General features: G+C 39.3%; 1 protein-coding gene across 4 annotated transcripts in view; it reads left to right on the top strand.

Moving 5' to 3' along the window:
• Bbs9 (Bardet-Biedl syndrome 9) overlaps positions 1-19093 on the top strand; it is a 456449-nt gene that overhangs the window by 213362 nt on the left and 223994 nt on the right. For all 4 annotated transcript variants that reach the window (XM_051196851.1, XM_051196854.1, XM_051196852.1 and 1 more), the window contains one exon: positions 13482-13654. In XM_051196851.1, coding sequence (XP_051052808.1) covers positions 13482-13654 — 173 coding nt within the window. The remainder of the gene's footprint in view (positions 1-13481; positions 13655-19093) is intronic.

Here is a 19093-nt window from a genome sequence, read left to right on the forward strand (position 1 = left end):
AAATCAAAACAACTTTAAGATACCATCTTACTCCTGCCAGAATGGCTAAAATTAGAAACACCAATGACAACTTATGCTGGCGAGGATGTGGAGAAAGGGGAACACTCCTCCACTGCTGTTGGGAGTGCAAACTCATACAGCCATTTTGGCTATCAGTATGGCGGTTCCTCAGGAAAATGGGAATTAGTTTACCACAGGACCCAGCAATCCCCCTCTTAGGCATACATCCAAAGGATTCACATCCATGCAACAAAGACATCTGTTCAACTATGTTCATAGCAGCACTATTTGTAATAGCAAGAACCTGGAAGCAACCTAGATGCCCCTCAATTGAAGAATGGTTAATGAAGATGTGGCACATCTATACAATGGAATACTACTCTGCAGAAAAAATAATGGTATCTTGAAATTCGCAGGCAAGTGGATGGCACTTGAAGAAACCATCCTGAATGAGGTAACCCAGTCACAAAAATAGGAACACAGTATGTACTCACACATATATGGATTTTAGACCTAGAGCAAAGGATCACAAGCCTATAATTCACACCACCAGAGGTATAGTCTAAGAGATTCATATAAAGTCCCTCACAGAATGGGGAAGGGACAAATTCCCTAGAGCACATGGGAAGTGGGGGGGGGCAGTGAATGGAGAGAGAAGTAGGAGAAAGGGAAGGGGAGGAGAGGAAGGCATGTGCGACTAGGAATATTGAGTCAGGGTAGGAATGGAAGACAGGAGAGAGAGAGCGAGCAAGAGAGAGAGAGAGAGAGAGAGAGAGAGAGAGAGAGAGAAAGAGAGAGAGAGAGAGCATAAAAGAGGGTGCCATTATTGGTTTTAAGAGAAAACTGAACCTAAAGAAAGGTCTAGAGACCTACAAGACTGCCACCAACTAACAATTTGAGCAACCGTGGAAAGGCTACCATAAATGCCCTTTCCAGTTAGTGAGATCAACAACTAACTTATCCTCCATCATGGAGCCCTCATCTAGTACCTGTTGAAAACAGAAGCAAACACCCATATCTAAACACTGAGTCGAATAGAATCCAGATGCAGAGAGAGAGAGGACAAGACCAGGTTGCAGAAACACATAGAGACAGCTGACCGGAACAAGGAGGAGCTAACGGGCCCCCAGACTGATAGCTGTGAAGCCAGCATGGGACTGAATATGGGTCTCAGCCAGAAGGACTGAACAGTCTAGGGGACTTCAGACAGTGGAACCAGGATGTATTCCTTGTGCACAAAATGATATTGCAGATATATCCCCCATGGAGGGATACTGCCTTATCCTAGAGACAGGAGAGAAGTCCTAGTCCCTACTTCAGATGACTTGACAGGTGTACATGATCCCACCTGGATGTCATTGCTGTACATGTGGAATTGGTGTGGGGGGATGGGAGGGGAGTGTGGTCAGGGTGCATGTGAGGGGGCAGAGAGGGTGAGAGGGAGGGAGGGAGGGAGAAGGAACTGGGATCAACATGCAAAATAAAAAAGAAATAATTTTAAAAACCCTATAAGATAACAATAAGATAGTGAGATAATACATGTATCCACATGAAACTGTCCCTTAAAGAGATGTATTAACTTTTTAGTATGCTGTAAGTGCTAGATAAATTTTAGCCTTTAATTCTATTTTCACCATTGTTGCTATTATTGTTCATGTGGCACTTACTAGGACTCTAAATAAAGGAAGGTCTAGTGTTATTTTGCTGTATTAAGAGGGTATCATTAATCTGTTTTGTCCTTCTTTTAAATTGGCTGCAGGAATTTTGTGTTACTTTATCAGTCATCATTAATTAATTATTCCATTAATTTATGTTATTTATATGTACACCTGTGCACACACATGCATGGTGATCCCTGCTAAGATCAGAGGACCACTTTTCGAGATTACTGTGACCACATGACCACCTGGTGATATCTGGGAATCAAACTCAGATCATCACTTTTTGTCCTGTTTCCAGCCCACAGCAGCCTTGATTCATATACCACACATACCTGGGATGACCTGTACATGGTGTTGACTAAGCTACATAAGTCAATAGATATTTACAATGAACTCTCCATGCTGCAGTTTACCTTGCCTTGGGGAGAATATTGGCAGTAACATGTGAATAAGAAATGCTTATTGAATGTTAACTGTATCAATTACCATTTTTGAGGAAGTGTTTATATCCCAGGCTGGCCTTGACCTAACTATCAGGATGATCTTGAGTTCCCGATCTTCCTTCTCCTGAGTCTGGGATTACAGCTGTGAGCCACCACTTCTGTCTTATGCATTTCTGGGGATTTAACCCATGGCCTTGTGTGTGCTGGGCAAATACTTTACCAACTGGTTGACATCTCCAGCCTGTCAAGTATGCTTCATACATTTGAAGGAGAGGTACTTACATATGAAAGGACATGAGCATTAGGGCAGAATTCTCTGAAGTTGACAGCTATGAAGTATCTGCTTTGGCCTCCTTCACCCCAAGGGGAAACTCTTCTGTCATGTTCTCCTTATGAGCATGGAGAGTTGCAATAAATTTCTGGGCTCTAGACAGTGCAGATGCACAAAGACTAGGAGTTGCTGCAGTTGAGGGATAAGGATATCTCTGTTTGAGGTACAAAAGCAGGTGGGATGGGAGCTAGAGATGCTAGTGGCCAGTCCTTCTGAAGATGTGAGGTAGGTAGTAGCATCATAAAAACTGAAGGAGGTGCTGCAGGGTGGCTATGTTGTCTGCAGAAGAGTTAGCCTTAAAGACAGTTGATGTGATGTCCATGCTGTCACCTGCAGAGAGAACACTTTGATCACAGTAGTGTAGAGCAGCGATTTTGCATGGACTGTGGCCGGCACACACAGTATTGTTTATTCTGTAGCGTGGTGGTTTAAATGAGAAATGTCCCCTATAGACTTCTGTATTTGTTCAAATATTTGATCTCCAATTGGTTTTGCTGTCTTGTGAGATTATGGAAACTGTAGGAGTTGAAGTATTAGTGGAGGAAGTATGTCATTATGGGCAGTCTTTGAGGGCTTATAGCCTTGCTCCATATCTCTCTCCCTTTTTCCCACTCTCCTTTTCTCCTTCTCCCTCCCTCCCTCCTCCTCGTGTGGAGAAAAATGTGATCAGCCAGCTTCCTTCCTGTGTCTGCTGCCATGCCATACGTTCTTCACCCCTAATGGACTCTATCACATTGACACTGTAAGCTAAAATAAAGCCTTTCTTCCTTAACTCCTTTTGGCCATGATTTTATCTCAACGGCAGGAAAGTAAGGAATATACATATATAGCAGAAAAAGAGGATGACTATTCTCTTCATGGAATAGAGGATAATTGGCTTACATATGTATACAAATATTTATATTATATTGGGTCTTAACATGAACTGTCAATTTAAATAATTTAATTATGTAATTAGAGGATCTGTGTCACCAATTCCAGGTGTCATGGATGATATAATCATTGTTTTATATAACTAAATAATCAAATAATGAGTTCATGTCACATCATCCACTTCCCTAAGGTGGCTCCATTCCAGACTCGTGAACATTTTTGTCTTGATTAATTCAAATATTTTAATTACATAATTAATATTTAGATGGTCTAAAATACTTGACTCCAACATCATGGTACCATAATTCACTGATCATGGATAGTCAAATGTCCTATTTTTATAATTAAATAATAACATCATCAGTTGATGTAATGGCTTGCCATACTCGACACAATTGTCTCTCCATTGACTCCCACAAGATTGTGTGAAACTCCCCGGTTTATCCCTTATTTAACCTTAGAGTTTAGTAGTAAAATGTGTAAATGCTGAAATGTCATTGCGCATGCAGGGTTTTAGAAGGTATACCATATTTAATGTTGGACAGCTTCCTCAAAAGAGATGGACTGCAATCCAATAATCCCTAAGTGTACTATAACACATGGATTATCATCATCCTGAAGGAAGTTAGCAATGGAAAACTCACCTTTTGATGAGTAATTGTGAGTCTTATTATCTTTTAATCCACAAGGTGGCATCAAAATTCAGGGTTCACAGTTTATATAATGTAACATTTTAATAATTACATCTTAAAATATAAATGTCGTTGAATATTTTTGTGTCATCAGTTCCTGGGCAGAAATGCCAGGGATGATAATTGGAAAGTCCTGCATACTTAACTTTCATGAGATGGAACCAAACTCCAGTGATTGTCAAGGAAGTAATACTTAGAAACGTAAATAATGCCTACCTGGGAGGAATGGCCAGACTCCAGTCATGAAGGACCACATATTCATCGATTTAAATAATAAATATATAATGAAAAATGATTGAATAATGATATGGTGGTGCATACTTTAGTCCCACATGGAGAAGTCAGACTGATCCCTATCTGGAATAATGATTTATTTTAAAAATTAAATTGATAATTAATTAGTTGGCATTTTATATTAATTCTGACAAGATGACACCAAAGTCGTAAAACTATGGCTGATGTAATGATCTATTTAAATAGCAAAATAATCAAGTAATGAGATGAGGTTACATCGTGAACTCCCAAAATCTGACTCCAAAAGGGACTTATGGACCATAACATCATCTTTATTTTAAATACGTTAATTAAATGGTGAATTATTATTTAATTTCCTAATTTTACAGTTAAATAAGTAAGTGTATATCAGATGATGTGATGGTCTGGCATGATTGACTCCCATAAGGAGGCTCAAAACTACAGAGATCGCTGAATTCATAATGACAGATTTTCATAGTTAAATGAATAAAATTACACAAGTGTTCTATAGGTGACTCCTACAATATTGTTCAAAACTGAAGAGATCATTGAGTTTTTAATCATATATTTGAACAAAACAATGAATGCTGAGAGAATTTCTCCTAATGCAACCCTGGAGAGATAACAAAATGATGTCAACATTGATTTAAATGAATCAATAACGAAATCACAAGAGACAACTAACAACAACAAGGTGGATCCACACTCCACTCTTCCTTGGGTAGAAAAAGACAGATTTGAATAATGAAATAATGCGATAGTTAATAAGAGAACATAGCTTTCTCAGTTTGCTAATAAAAGTAACGTCCTAAACCACATGTCAACATGTAGGGACACGTTTAGTACCATGGCATTCCTAAAAAACACATCACATGTTTGTGTGTCTTTTTACTCCATTCTTTACTGTAAGCAGGGAGGTTAAAGTAATCTTCATCCTGCCAAGGCTTCCAATATATCTTCTTTATAATATTTTATGTAATATAAATAGTTGATGGTGAATTAAATGAAATCTGTAACTTCTGAGATTTTTCAAGGGACTTTGTATAATCTTGGAAGTTAAGACTTTGTGGTGAGGTTCTTGGTAAACAGTAGATGTATTGAGCCTGTATTTGTTTACATAGATGTAACATTGTCATGTGGTTAGTCTTTTAGTCTTTCTTTTTTTTTTTATTTTATTTAATTTTATATAACATAGTCCAATAAAATGAAAACAAACATTTATACACAATATTTGGGAATTGGGGCGTCGTTCTTTCCAAACTACTTCCTGCTGGTAAGGGGCGCTGTCTTGGGGGGTTCGAAGAAGATTCAGATATCCTGGATGTAGTCTGTAGGGCTGTTTTGTCCAGCTGTTTGGAATGTAGGATCAGCTTGTACTCTGTTTCAGGCGGTCTGGCGTGATCAAACCACATTAGTCTGGAAGGAATCCACATCTTTTCGTTTTCTGTGGAAACAAAAACAAAAAAAAAAAAAAAAAAAAAATCCTTTTCCCCAGTAACTTGTCCTTCAACTTAAATTTTGGAGTCAAAGCATTTTTTTTTTTTAGTTTAATATATTATTTTACATGTCGATCCCAGTTCCCTCACCCTCCCTCCCTCCCTCCCTCCCTCCCTCCCTCCCTCCCTCCCTCCTTCTTTCCCTACTTCTCTCCCTTTTACCCTCTCTGCCCTCTCACATACACTCTAAAAACCCTCCCCTCCCATCCCCCTACCCCAATTCCATATGTAGGGGAATGCCATCCAGTTGGGGCCATGTAGGTCTGACAGGTCCTGTGAAGTAGGGACTAGGGCTTCTCTCCTGTCTCTAGATTAAGGCAGTTATCCCTCCATGAGGGATATGTTCGCAAAGTTCTTTTGTGCACCAGGGATACATCCTGGCTCCACTGTCTGAGGTCTCTTAGACTTCTCAGTCCTTCTGGCTGAGACCCATAATCAGGGGGGCCTGAGTCAGTCCCATGCTTGCTTCCCAGCTATCAGTCTAGTGGCCTTTAACTCCTTCTTGTCCAGGTAAGCTGTCTCTATGTGTTTCTGCCCCATGGTCTTGTCCTCCCCATCTGCATCTGGGTTCTAGTTCGACTCAGTGTTTATGTATGGGTGTTTGATCCTGTTTTCAACAGGCATTAGTTGAGGACTCCATGGAGAAGTTAGTTGTTGATCTCACTCTCCTGGAAGGGCATTTATGATAACCTTTCCACGGAAGCTCAACTTGTTAGTTGGGAGCAGTCTTATAGTTCTCTCAACCTTTCTTTGTGTTCAATTTTATCTTCAAACCAATATTGGCTCCCTCTTTTATGTTCTCTCTCTCTCTCTCTCTGTCTCTCTCTCTCTCTCTCTCTCCTATCTTCTATTCCTAACCAGGCTCAATCTTCCTGGTCGCACATGTTTTCCTTCCCCCCCCTTTTTTCTCCTACTTCTCTCTCCATTCACTGTCCTCCCCCACTTCACCTGAGCTCTGGGGGACTTGTCCCTTCCCAGTTCTGTGAGGGACTTTATATGACTCTCTTAGAATACACCTCGTATCCTAGTTCCTCTGGTGGTGTGAATTATAGGCTGGTGATTCTTTGATCTAGGTCTAAAATCCATATATGTGTGAGTACATACTGTGTTCCTATTTTTGTGACTGGGTTACCTCATTCAGGATGGTTTCTTCAAGTGCCATCCACTTGCCTGCGAATTTCAAGATACCATTATTTTTTTCTGCAGAGTAGTATTCCATTGTATAGATGTGCCACATCTTCATTAACCATTCTTCAATTGAGGGGCATCTAGGTTGCTTCCAGGTTCTTGCTATTACAAATAGTGCTGCTATGAACATAGTTGAACAGATGTCTTTGTTGCATGGATGTGAATCCTTTGGATGTATGCCTAAGAGGGGGATTGCTGGGTCCTGTGGTAAACTAATTCCCATTTTCCTGAGGAACCGCCATACTGATAGCCAAAATGGCTGTATGAGTTTGCACTCCCACCAGCAGTGGAGGAGTGTTCCACTTTCTCCACATCCTCTCCAACATAAGTCATCACTGGTGTTTCTAATTTTAGCCATTCTGGCAAGGGTAAGATAGTATCTCAAAGTTGTTTTGATTTGCATTTCCCTGATAGCTAAGGATGTGGAGCATTTTCTTAAGTGTCTTTCAGCCTTTTTGATTTCCTCTAATGAGAATTCTTTCTTCAGTTCTGTACCCCATTTTTTAATAGGGTTATTTGGTGTTTTGTTGACTAGTTTCTTGAGTTCTTTGTATATTTTGGAGATCAGCCCTTTGTCAGATATAGGATTGGTGAAAATCTTTTCCCAGTCTGTGGGCTGCCTTTTGGTCTTGTCGACTGTGTCCTTTGCCTTACAGAAGCTTCTAAGTTTGAAGAGGTCCCATTTATTAATTGTTTCTTTCAGTGTCTGTGCCCCTGGAGTTATGTTCAAGAAGCGGTCTCCTATACCAATTTGTTCAAGGGTACCTCCTACTTTCTCTTCTAAGAGGTTCAATGTGGCTGGATTGATGTTGAGGTCTTTGATCCATTTGGTCTTGAGTTTTGTGCATGGCGACAGACATGGGTCTATCTGCAGTCTTCTACACACCCTCATCCAATTGTGCCAGCACCATTTGTTGAAGATGCTGTCCTCGCCCCATTGTATAATTTTAGCTGTTTTGTCAAAAATCAGGTGTTCATAGGTGCGTGGATTAATATCAGGATTGTCAATTCGATTCCATTGGTCTACCTGTCTATTTTTATGCCAATACCAGGCTGTTTTCAGAACTATAGTTCTGTAGTAGAGCTTAAAGTCAGGAATGGCGATGCCTCCTAAATTCTTTTATTGTATAGGGTTGTTTTGGCTATCCTGGGTCTTTTGTTTCTCCATATAAAGTTGATTATTATCCTTTCAAGGTCGGTGAAGAATTGTGGTGGGATTTTAATGGGGATTGCATTGAATCTGTAGATTGCTTTTGTTAAGATTACCATTTTTACTATGTTAATCCTACCTAACCAAGAGCATGGGAGACCTTTCCATTTTCTGGTATCTTCTTTAATTTCTTTCTTTAGAGTCACAAAGTTCTTATTATATAGGTCTTTCACTTGTTTGGGAATTGTTACCCCAAGATACTTTATGTTGCTTGTGGCTATTGTAAAGGGTGATGTTTCTCTGATTTCTTTCTCTGCCTCTTTGTCGTCTGGAAAAAGTAGGGCTACTGATTTTTTTGAGTTTATCTTGTATTCTGCTAGTTTGCTGAAGGTGTTTATCAGCTGTAGGAGTTCCCTGGTAGAGTTTATTGGGTCGCTTATGTAAACTATCATATCGTCTGCAAATAGAGACAGTTTGACTTCTTCCTTTCCAAATTGTATCCCCTTGATCTCCTTTTGTTGTCTTATAGCATTAGCTAGAACTTCTAGTACGATATTGAAGAGATATGGAGAGAGAGGACAGCCTTGTCTTGTTCCTGGTTTTAGAGGAATTGGCTTAAGTTTCTCTTCATTCAGTTTGATGTTGGCAGTTGGTTTACTGTATATTGCCCTTATTATGTTTAGGTATGTTCCTGTTATCCCTGACCTCTCCAAGACCTTTATCATGTGTTGAATTTTGTCAAAGGCTTTTTCTGCATCTAGGGAGATAATCATATGGTTTTTCTTTTTCTGTTTGTTTATATGGTGGATCACGTTGATAGATTTTCGTATGTTAAACCATCCCTGCATTCCAGGTATGAAGACTACTTGGTCAGATGATTTCTCTGATGTATTCTTGAATTCGGTTTGCCAGTATTTTATTGAGTGTTTTTGAATCGATGTTCATCAGGGATATTGGTCTGTAGTTTTCTTTCTTAGTTGTGTCTTTGTGAGGTTTGGGTACCAAAGTTATTGTGGCCTCATAAAAAGAGTTTGGCAATGAACCTTCTGTTTCTATCTTGTGGAACAGTTTGAGGAGTAGTGGTATTAGTTCTTCCTTGAATGTCTGGTAGAATTCTGCGCTGAATCTATCTGGTCCTGGACTTTTTTTGGTTGGAAGGCTTTCGATGACTGCTTCTATTTCATTGCGGGTTATAGGTCTATTTAAGTTGTTTGTCTGTTCTTGATTTAATTTTGGTAAGTGATAGTTATCCAGAAACTTGTCCATTTCCTTTGAATTTTCAATTTTTGTGGAATACATGTTTTCAAAATATGACCTGAAAATTGTCTGGATTTCCTCTGTGTCTGTTGTTATGTTCCCCATTTCGTTTCTGATTTTGTTAATTTGTATATTCTGTCTCTGCTTTTTCGTTAATTTGGATAAAGGTTTGTCTATCTTGTTGATTTTCTCAAAAAAAACCAACTCTTTGTTGCATTGATTTTTGTTGTATTGTTTTCCTGGTTTCTATTTTGTTGATTTCAGCCCTCAAGTTGATTATTTCCTGGCGTCTACTCCTGCAGGGTGAATTCGCTTCTCTCTGTTCTAAGGTTTTCAGTTGGGCTGTTAATTCTCTTATGTGACTATCCTCTGTTTTCTTCATATGGGCACTTATTGCAATGAACTTCCCTCGTAGCACTGCTTTCAAGGTGTCCCATAAGTTCGGGTATGTTGTATCCTCATTTTTGTTGAATATTAGAACGTCTTTAATTTCTTTCTTTATTTCTTCTTTGACCCAGGAGTGGTGCAATTGCACATTGTTCAGTTTCCATGAGTTTGCAGGTTTTCTGCTATTTGTGTTGTTGTTGAATTCCAATTTTAAAGCATGGTGGTCCGATAAGATACAGGGGACTATTCCTGTTCTCTTGTATCTGTTGAGGTTTGTTATGTCACCTAGTATGTGATTGATTTTAGAGAAGGTTCCATGTGGACCAGAGAAGAAGGTATATTCTTTTGTCTTTGGATGGAATGTTCTATAGATGTGTGTAAACCCCAGTTGAGACATAACTTCTGTTAATTCTTTTGTTTCTTTGTTGAGTTTCTGATTTGTGGTCCTGTGTAGTGTTGAGAGTGGTGTATTGAAGTCTCCCACTATAAGTGTGTGAGGTTTTATATGATCTTTGCGTTTTAGTAGTGTTTCTTTTACGAATGTGGGATCCTTTGTATTAGGGGCATAGATGTTCAGGACTGAGACTTTTTGTTGATGGATTTCTCCTGAGATGAATATGAAATGACCGTCTTCATCTCTTTTGACTAATTTTGGTTTGAAGTCTAACTTGTTAGATATTAGGATAGCCATGCCTGCTTGCTTCTTATTTCCATTTGATTGGAAAATCTTTTCCCAACCCTTTACCCTGAGGTAATGTCTATCTTTGAAGCTAAGATGTGTTTCTTGTATGCAGCAGAAGGATGGATTCTGTCTTCGTATCCATCCTCTTAGCCTGTGTCTTTTTATAGGTGAATTAAGACCATTAATGTTGAGGGTGAGTAAGGACCATTGATTGTTGATGCTTGTTTGATTTAGGTTTGTTGTTGGCAGTGGTATTTTGAATATATTAGTTCTGCTCCACCCTTGGTTTCTGGTGTAGTTGGATTATCTTTTGTCTACATTTTTGTGGGGGTAGTTACCTCCTTGGGTTGGAGTTTTCCTTCCAATACTTTCTGTAGGGATGGATTTGTAGCTACATATTGGGACAATCTGGTTTTGTCATTAAATATCTTGTTCTCTCCATCTATATTGATTGAGAGTTTTGCTGGATATAGTAGCCTAGGCTGGCATCCATGTTCTCTTAATACTTTTAGAACATCTATCCAGGACCTTCTGGCCTTGAGGGTTTTCATGGAGATGTCAGGTGTAATTTTGATAGGTCTGCCTTTATATGTTACCTGTCCTTTTTCCTTCGCTGCTCTTAATGTTCTTTCTGTATTCTGTATGCTAGGTGTTTTGATTATTATATGTCGAGGGGTCTTTTTTCTTTGGTCCAGCCTATTTGGGGTTCGGTATGCTTCTTGTATTTTCATGAGCATGTCTTTCTTCAGATTTGGAAAGTTTTCCTCGATGATTTTGTTGAATATTTTTTCAGCACCTTTGAGCTGGGCTTCCTCACCTTCGTCTATGCCTATTATTCTTAGGTTTGGCCTTTTCATGGTGTCCCACATTTCCTGGATGTTTTGTGTTAAGGATTTGTTGGATTTATGATTTTCTTTGGTCGATGAATCTATTTCTTCTAGTTTATCTTCTGCGCCTGAGATTCTCTCTTCCATCTCTTGAATTCTATTGGTTATGCTTGTGTCCGTCGTTGCCGATTTTTTGCTCAGCTTTTCAATTTCCAGCATTCCTTCCGTTTGTGTTGCCTTTATTTTCTTAATTTCAGTTTTCAAGTCTTGAACCGTTTCCTTCACCTGGTTAATTGTTTTTTCTTGGCTTTCTGTACTTCCCTTAAGGAATTTGTTCATTTCTTCCACTTTTTTGTTTGTTTTTTCCTCCATTTCTTTAAGGGATTTTCTCACATCTTCTTTGAGGGCCTCTATCTTTTTATGATGGTAATTTTTAAGTTGTACCCTTCTGCTTCCTCTGCTTTGTTGTTGTGTTCCATTCTAGTTGGTGTAGATTCCCTAGATTCTGGTGGTGTCATGTTTGTCTTTCTGTTTTTAGGTGTTCTCTTGTATTGCCTTCTTCCCATAGCTTCTTCCAGTAGGTGTTGGTGGTGTCTCCCCCCTCTCTCTATGGTACTTCCCCGATGGGCTTATGTGGGTCTGAGATTCAATATCTGTAGCTCTGTGTGGTCCAAGCTCTACAGAAGGTTTCTCTGCAGACAGGGATCCAGGGATGGGGTCAAGGATGAGGATCCAGAAGAAGATGCCAGCAGGTACTCACAGTGGACCTCTGGCCAATAGCTCTGGCCAATAGCTCTGGCCAATAGCTGGCGGAAGAGGACGAGGGCTGAGCTGGAACTTGAGAAGGTTTTGCAGGGTAGTGGGATCTCACTGGAAACTGGGGCTCTCCAGCTGAGACCTCGTTCTTTGGCAGAGGCCAGGATTTGGGGGTCAAGGATCTTTCCTGTAGGAACTCTGAGTGGACCTGCAGAGATAGGCGGATCTCTGGGAGGGGCCCGGGACTCCAGCAGAGGACTGGAGGCGGGGTCAGAGACCAAGCTGGTGGAAATTAAGGGTGGTCTTGGGTGGATAGTCAGGTCTCCTTTGTTCAGAGTTGCTCTGAGAAGTTTCTGAAGTAGGGTGGACTGTTGGCTCCACCCTCTGTCCCAGTGCTCAACAACAGCAGCAGGACCGTGGGTGGGGTAGGGCACCCTTTTAGTCTTTCTGTATTGGTAGTTAGAAGTCCAGGTTCTTCTCCATACATAATTGGGTGAATGACCTCCTTAACTAATTAAACTCTTCTGAGGTTGGACTTTTTTTTCCTGTAAAAATGAGAATAACATTATTGCCTTATGAGACAGTTGAAGTTTAACTGCCAGTGTAGCTGTGACAGAGCCTTGTGTATCATGCTTTTGTTGGGGGTTTTGAAAACAAAGTTTATAGTGGGGCGATGAGATCAAGGTATTCCCTGAAGAATACACAAATTAGAATAGGTATGGAAGAATGTATGTAGAAGGAATTCAAGCTGTCACATTTAACATGTTTCCTTGATCCTTGGTTGAGTCACTGGAATTCTTTGTGATTTGATTTATAACAAGAAACTGGTATTTGACACTTAGCTGCTACCCACTCACAGTGATCTTACAGATGCCTTTGCTACTGCTACCATCACCATACTGTCATTGTCATCACAGCCATCATCATTAGAGAATACACAGGATCTTGTAGTGCTCAAGATTCAGGGAATAGATGGAAGCAGACTTTCTTTTTCATTTAGGGAAGTGTCAAGCTTAAACCCCCTTTAAAATTGAGAATCTACTAGATAAACAGAAAACTTTGATCATAATTGTGGTTGTTTGTGTAGAATATATTTTATCTCACACCACTTTTCAGAAGTAGATTAGTACCACCATATTTCACCTTTTTATTGGCTGTTTACCTTTCATGTCAAGTGTTGCACCTCAGTTGGGTTGTCCAGTTCTAGTTAACATTAGGCACACAGTGAGAGGTCTGTACTCAGCCTGTATCTGGACATCTCCCTGGAAGGACATCTGAAATTGTTATATGGTTGATGCAGAGTACAATAACAAAGCAGCAGACATGTGTTTTAGGCAGCCAACAGAAATCACATCGACATTACAAAAAAGAAGTATTTATCTTTGAGTGAGTGTTCATGCCAAGGTTGCTTAATAGCTCATCTAGTTTTAGCTAGTAACCATGTATTAATGAGTATTTTTCCTTTGTTAATTTTTTCTCTTAGAACGATACCGTATTCAGAGCGAACAATTTGAAGATCTGTGGCTCATAACAAATGAACTTATTCTCCGTCTTCAGGAATATTTTGAAAAACAGGGAATCAAAGATTTTGCATGTTCTTTTTCTGGATGTGTGCCCCTTCAAGAATATTTTGAGTTGATTGATCATCATTTTGAGGTATGCTATTAAACCAAATAACCTATACTTTACAAATAAATAAAAGAGAAAGAGCCAGTACAGAAGTGAGATCTCTGGGTATATACTGGTAGGTTGCGGCCTCTGAGTTATTCTGTAGATGGTGGACTTGGTTCAGTTATTGATCAATTGCAGATCAGACACTGTGGCCACCTGGAGCTAAGCTTGTGGTCTCACCTTCACCCAGAGCTGGTTGAATTCCCCCACTTCTAGACTTAACCCTCGACTCCAATAACCCAGTGCTAATACTAGTTGAGCTTATTATCATCAGCCATATGGCTAAACTAATTCAAGCAGTGAATGAATGAGGTGTGATTATGAAATGATATTTTTTCACCTATAACAAGCACAGCAGAGGATCTCTGTTGGAATGAGGGTTAACTACATAAAATACTCTCTTGTACCTGGCTTAATGGGTGCCTAGTAGATGTTGACTTGTTAAATGTAGAAATCCATGAGATCTGGCAGTGGCTCTGTTGCTCTGACCATTCTTATATGGTGGCTCTTTGTGAGGACCTAAGTAGTGTCATTTCTATATCTCTTGAAGATTAAATTCATATTCGGAAAGAGTCATGTTTTCTGAGTGGATTGGACAGTGGCTATAATTATTTTAAATGTTGTATGCATTAAAGTCACCAAGTGCCCTTACCAAATAGAGTCTGTGAACAGATTCTACAGGGAATTAAAAAGGAAGGGATTTTGAAAGAATTTTGAATCATTGGTTACTAGAGTCATTACTTATTATTTTAAAAAGATTTATTATTTATTTTTATGTTTATGTATGTGTTTATTTTTGTCTTGTTTTTGTTTGTCTGTGTTTTGAGACAGGATTTATCTGTGTAGTTTGGAGCCTGTCCTGAAACTCTCTGTGTAGACCAGACTGGCCTTGACCTCACAGAGATCCACCTGCCTCTGCCTCCCAAGTGCTGGGATTAAAAGTGTGTAGTTCTTAGCGTATATATTATGTATCACATACATGCAGTTTCCCTTAGAGGGCAGAAGAGGGTGCCAGGTTCCCTGGAACTGGGGTTACAGGCCGTTGTGAGCATTGGTTCTGAGAATTGATCCTGCAACCTCTGTAAGAGCAAGAAATAACTTTGAGCCATGAGCCATCTCTCACACCACTCAATGATGTGTCTTCTCTACTTTTTTTGGTGGGGGGGTGGGGTCTCCCACCTTTTCAGCTAGACTGCCTGGCCAGCTAGGCTTCAGGTGTTGCATATCTTTATCATATCCCTCAGCCCTCACTCCAGCCTTTTTGCCTTGTTATATGGGAGATCTAAGCTCAGGTTCTCAATCTTCTATTATAAATACTTTGCCCATTAGCCATCTTTCCAGGCCAGCTGATAGTTAATTTCTGGATTAGTTTGTATTTGACTCAATTGTGGCACCCAAATTGACAGTTTGGAGGAGTATATCCAGGTATATTAAGTGTGGACATTTTTAATATTCTTGTTTCAGTATAATCATTATGGATACACATGTATCTATCTATCTATCTGTCTGTCTGTCTGTCTGTCATCTATTTTTCTATCTATCATCTATGTATCTACCTATTATCTATCGGTCTGTCATCTATATCTATCTATCTATCTATCTATCTATCTATCTATCTATCTATCTATCAATCTATCTGTATGTTTTTCTTTCTTTTCTGTTTGGGAGTGGAACTAAGGTGCTTGCACATACTAGGCAACTGCCTTTCCATTGGGCTACATCTCCAGACCCCAGGCCTTCACATTGTTTTTGGCAAGTTTTATTTCTAGACTAGATTTGTGAAGTTGGAAGTGATATCTCAAGGCTATATGTTAAAGAACTGAGGTGAGATCTCTTTTATTCTTTTAGGATGTATTTCAAGAAATTCTAGCTTGACTGTACTGGCCTGAGGGTACATGCTCATAATATTTAAAATAGCAATTACTGTATCCTGTTGACAAATAGCTTCACCATACACCCTCCCTTCTGATGTCTTGGATAGGAACTTCCCAATGTTTCCATGTCAGGCTCTTTCCATGGGGGAGAGTGAATTCTTCACGTTGATTTCTGATACACACAGAGGTAATGATTTTTCTTTCTTTGCTCCCTGTTGCCACATTCTGTTTTCAACTATGAATAATTTCTTAAACTCTTAATCAAGATAGCTTCTAGAACCGATGTTGCTTTGTGTAAGCAAGGAAATAATTTCTTTCTGTTTTATTCATTGTGATTCTTGGTACCTGAAACAATTTTTGGCCTCATGCTCAATAAATATTTGCTAAAATATTGCTATTATTTATTATTATTATTTATTATTACATGTGATGTTAAAGTGGAAGTGTGGGTACCTCAGGAGTCAGAGGATGGTGAAGGTGGATTAAGGAAGACCACGAACACCCAAATAATGAATAACAGATATTTATTTGTGGAAACCTCACACAATAAGTATAAATAGCCACCCCAGTCTTCTGGTCCTGGAGGCACAGGAAGCTAGGATGCAGGCACCTAGCTCAGACACCATGAGAGAGAGAGAGAGAGAGAGAGAGAGAGAGAGAGAGAGCAAGGCCCCTCCTCCTCCTCATAAGGATGCTCAGACATCACCCAAGAGAGAGAGTAAGGCCCCTCCTCCTCCTTATAAGGGGTCATGTCCACATACCCAAGCCACAACCTAAGGTCAGCATCTCAAATCTATAGGCCGAGCAAGATGCCATTACTCTTCCCCTTTTTGTCTAAATAAGAGGAGTTTAAACCTGATACAAAAATGATATACAGTGATAACAGATATCAAGTATAGTCCAGGAGAACGAAAGGTAATATATAAATTTAGACCTACAACCAGTAAAAACAATATTAATCAAGAAACACGTACTAAATGTCCAGGCCAAGGATAAGTGGCATGTTACAGAGAATACTCCAATAGCTCTCCTATCCTGGAAAGTCTAAGTCTTATACCTAATATGCTCTAGTTAAGATAAGAGAGGACATTAGCTGTGACTACTTAGTCTTCAACCTCATCAAAGGCCTGGGAAGGAAAATAAGATGCCACTACAGGCTGGCTTTCACAGTTGACTCTCTTCCTTCACTGTGGTTGTGAGTTCAGGTTGACAGGCATGTGCAGCAAGCACTTTATCCCCAGAACCATCCTCCCAGCCCTACATCCCTAAATTATGAGACTCTGATACTGAGAACCCCCTTGCTCATGGTGCATGTTTCATACTCAGCTAGCAACCAGGTCATCAGCTGATTTTGAGGGAGTCTTTTAGTATCCTGTGTGTTCATAGACTCAGTGACTCTTATGGAAGCAGATTTCAGTAGGTGAGTTATACTTGGCCTGCTATTGTTCTTAGGACAAGGTCCCCTGTGTCCCAGGATGCCTACAGATTCCATGCACCTGAGGATAAATGTGACTTAGAACCTCAAATGCCATGCCTTCACCTTCTCAGTGCCAGGATTACAGGTTGAGCAGTGCATGCGTGGAAACATAGTACCAGGGATTGGACCCTGGGCCTCCAGTATGCTAGGAAAGTATTCTGACAGCTGAGCTCCATTTCCAGCACCTTTTATTAATTTAAAAATTCTAGTTATTAAAACTCATTTTATTACTTTTTGTGCTATCTGTATATTCTTTTTATTTTTATTTTAGAGATTACAATTAGATTACCTTTCTTCCTTCCCCTTTCTCCCTCCAAACTCTCATATACTTCTCCCCACTCTCCTTTAAATTCATAGCCTCTTTGTAAGTAACTAATTGTTCATATGTGTGTGTGTGTGTGTGTGTGTGTGTGTGTTCTTAAATATAACCTGTTGAGTCCATTGTATTGAATATTTTTTTTATCTATCCTCATGAGTGAAATTTTTCTGTAATTCTCTTTCTTTGTTGCATCTTTGTGTGGTTTGGGTATCAGGGTGACTGTGGCCTCGTAGAAAGAATTCCTTCTATTTCTATTTTGTGTAATAATTTGAGGAGTGTTGATATTAGCCCTTCTTTGGAAGTCTGTTAGAATTCTGCACTAACATGTCTGGACCTTGATTTTTATTTTTAGGTTAGGAGACTTTTAATGACTGCTTTCTTGAGTCTATATAAATTATTTATCTCATCTTGATTTAACTTTGGTAAGTGGTATTTATCAATAAGTTTGTCCATTTCTTCTAGTTTTATAATTTGTGGAGTACAGGATTTTGGAGTATGATAAGCTAATATTTCTCTGGATTTCCTTGAAGTCTGTTATGTCCCCATTTTCATTTCTGATTTTGTTGATTCTTTCTCTGCTTTTTAGTTAGTTTGGATACCGGTTGGTCTATCTTGTTGATTTCTCAAAGAACCAACTGTTTGTTTTATTGACTCTTTGTATTGTTTTTATGAGTAGTTTTTCCCCTGCTGGCCTTGGTCCTCCACCACACCAGCCCTAAATAACACACAGAGATGCTGTATTGGATATAATTCTGTTGGCCAGTTACTAGTTTCTTATTGGCTAGCTCTATCTTAAATATTAACTAATATCTATTAGTCTAAGTATTTCCATGTGGTCTTATCTTACCAGAGAGAGACCCCAGCGTTCTTCTCTCTTAGTCCTCCATCTTGCATCTCCTCCCTACTACTTTCTCTTCCTAGTCCCACCTATCTTGCTTTACTATTGGCCAACAGTGCTTTATTCATTAACCAATAAGAGAAACATATTTACAGAAGGACACCTCCCATGAGTATTGTTCTCTTTATTTCTATTTTATTGATTTCAGCTCTCAATTTGATTGTTTCCTGCAACCTCCTGTTCTTTGGAATGTTTGTTTCTTTTTGTTCTATAACCTTCAGGTATGCTGTTAAGTTGCTAGTTTGAGATCTCTCCAAATTCTTCATGAATGCTTTGAACTGTCCTCTTAGTACCAATTTCATTGTGTCCCATAAGTTTGGGTATGTTGTGTATTCATTTTCATTGGATTCTAGGAAATCTTTAACTTCTTTCTTCATTTCTTCCTTGACCAGGGGTAACTCAGTAGAGAGTTGTTCAGTTTTCATGAGTTTGTAGGCTTTCTGTTGTTTCTTTTGTTGTTGAAATCCAGTTTTAATCCATGGTGGTCTGGTAAGATAAAGGGGTTTATATTATTTTTTTCTTTCTTTCTTCCTTTCTTCCTTCCTTCCTTCCTTTCTTTCTTTCTTTCTTTCTTTCTTTCTCCTCCTCCTCCTCTTCTCTTCCTACTCCTCCTCCTATTACTTCTCCTCTTCCTCCTCTTCCTTCTCCTTCTCCTTTTGTTGAGACTTGCTTTGTGGCCAATTTTAAAGAAAGGTTCCATGAGGTGTTGAGAACAAGGTATATTCTTTGTTGTTTGGGTTAAATGTTGTGTAGATATGTTAGGTCCATCTGTTATTTCTGTTTCGCTTCTATCTGCATGACCTGTTCATTGTTGAGTGTGGGGTGTTAAAGTCTCCCACTATTATTGTATGGAGTT

The sequence above is a fragment of the Phodopus roborovskii genome, unplaced genomic scaffold (assembly GCF_943737965.1).
Source record: "Phodopus roborovskii unplaced genomic scaffold, PHOROB, whole genome shotgun sequence".
NCBI lineage: Eukaryota > Metazoa > Chordata > Mammalia > Rodentia > Cricetidae > Phodopus > Phodopus roborovskii.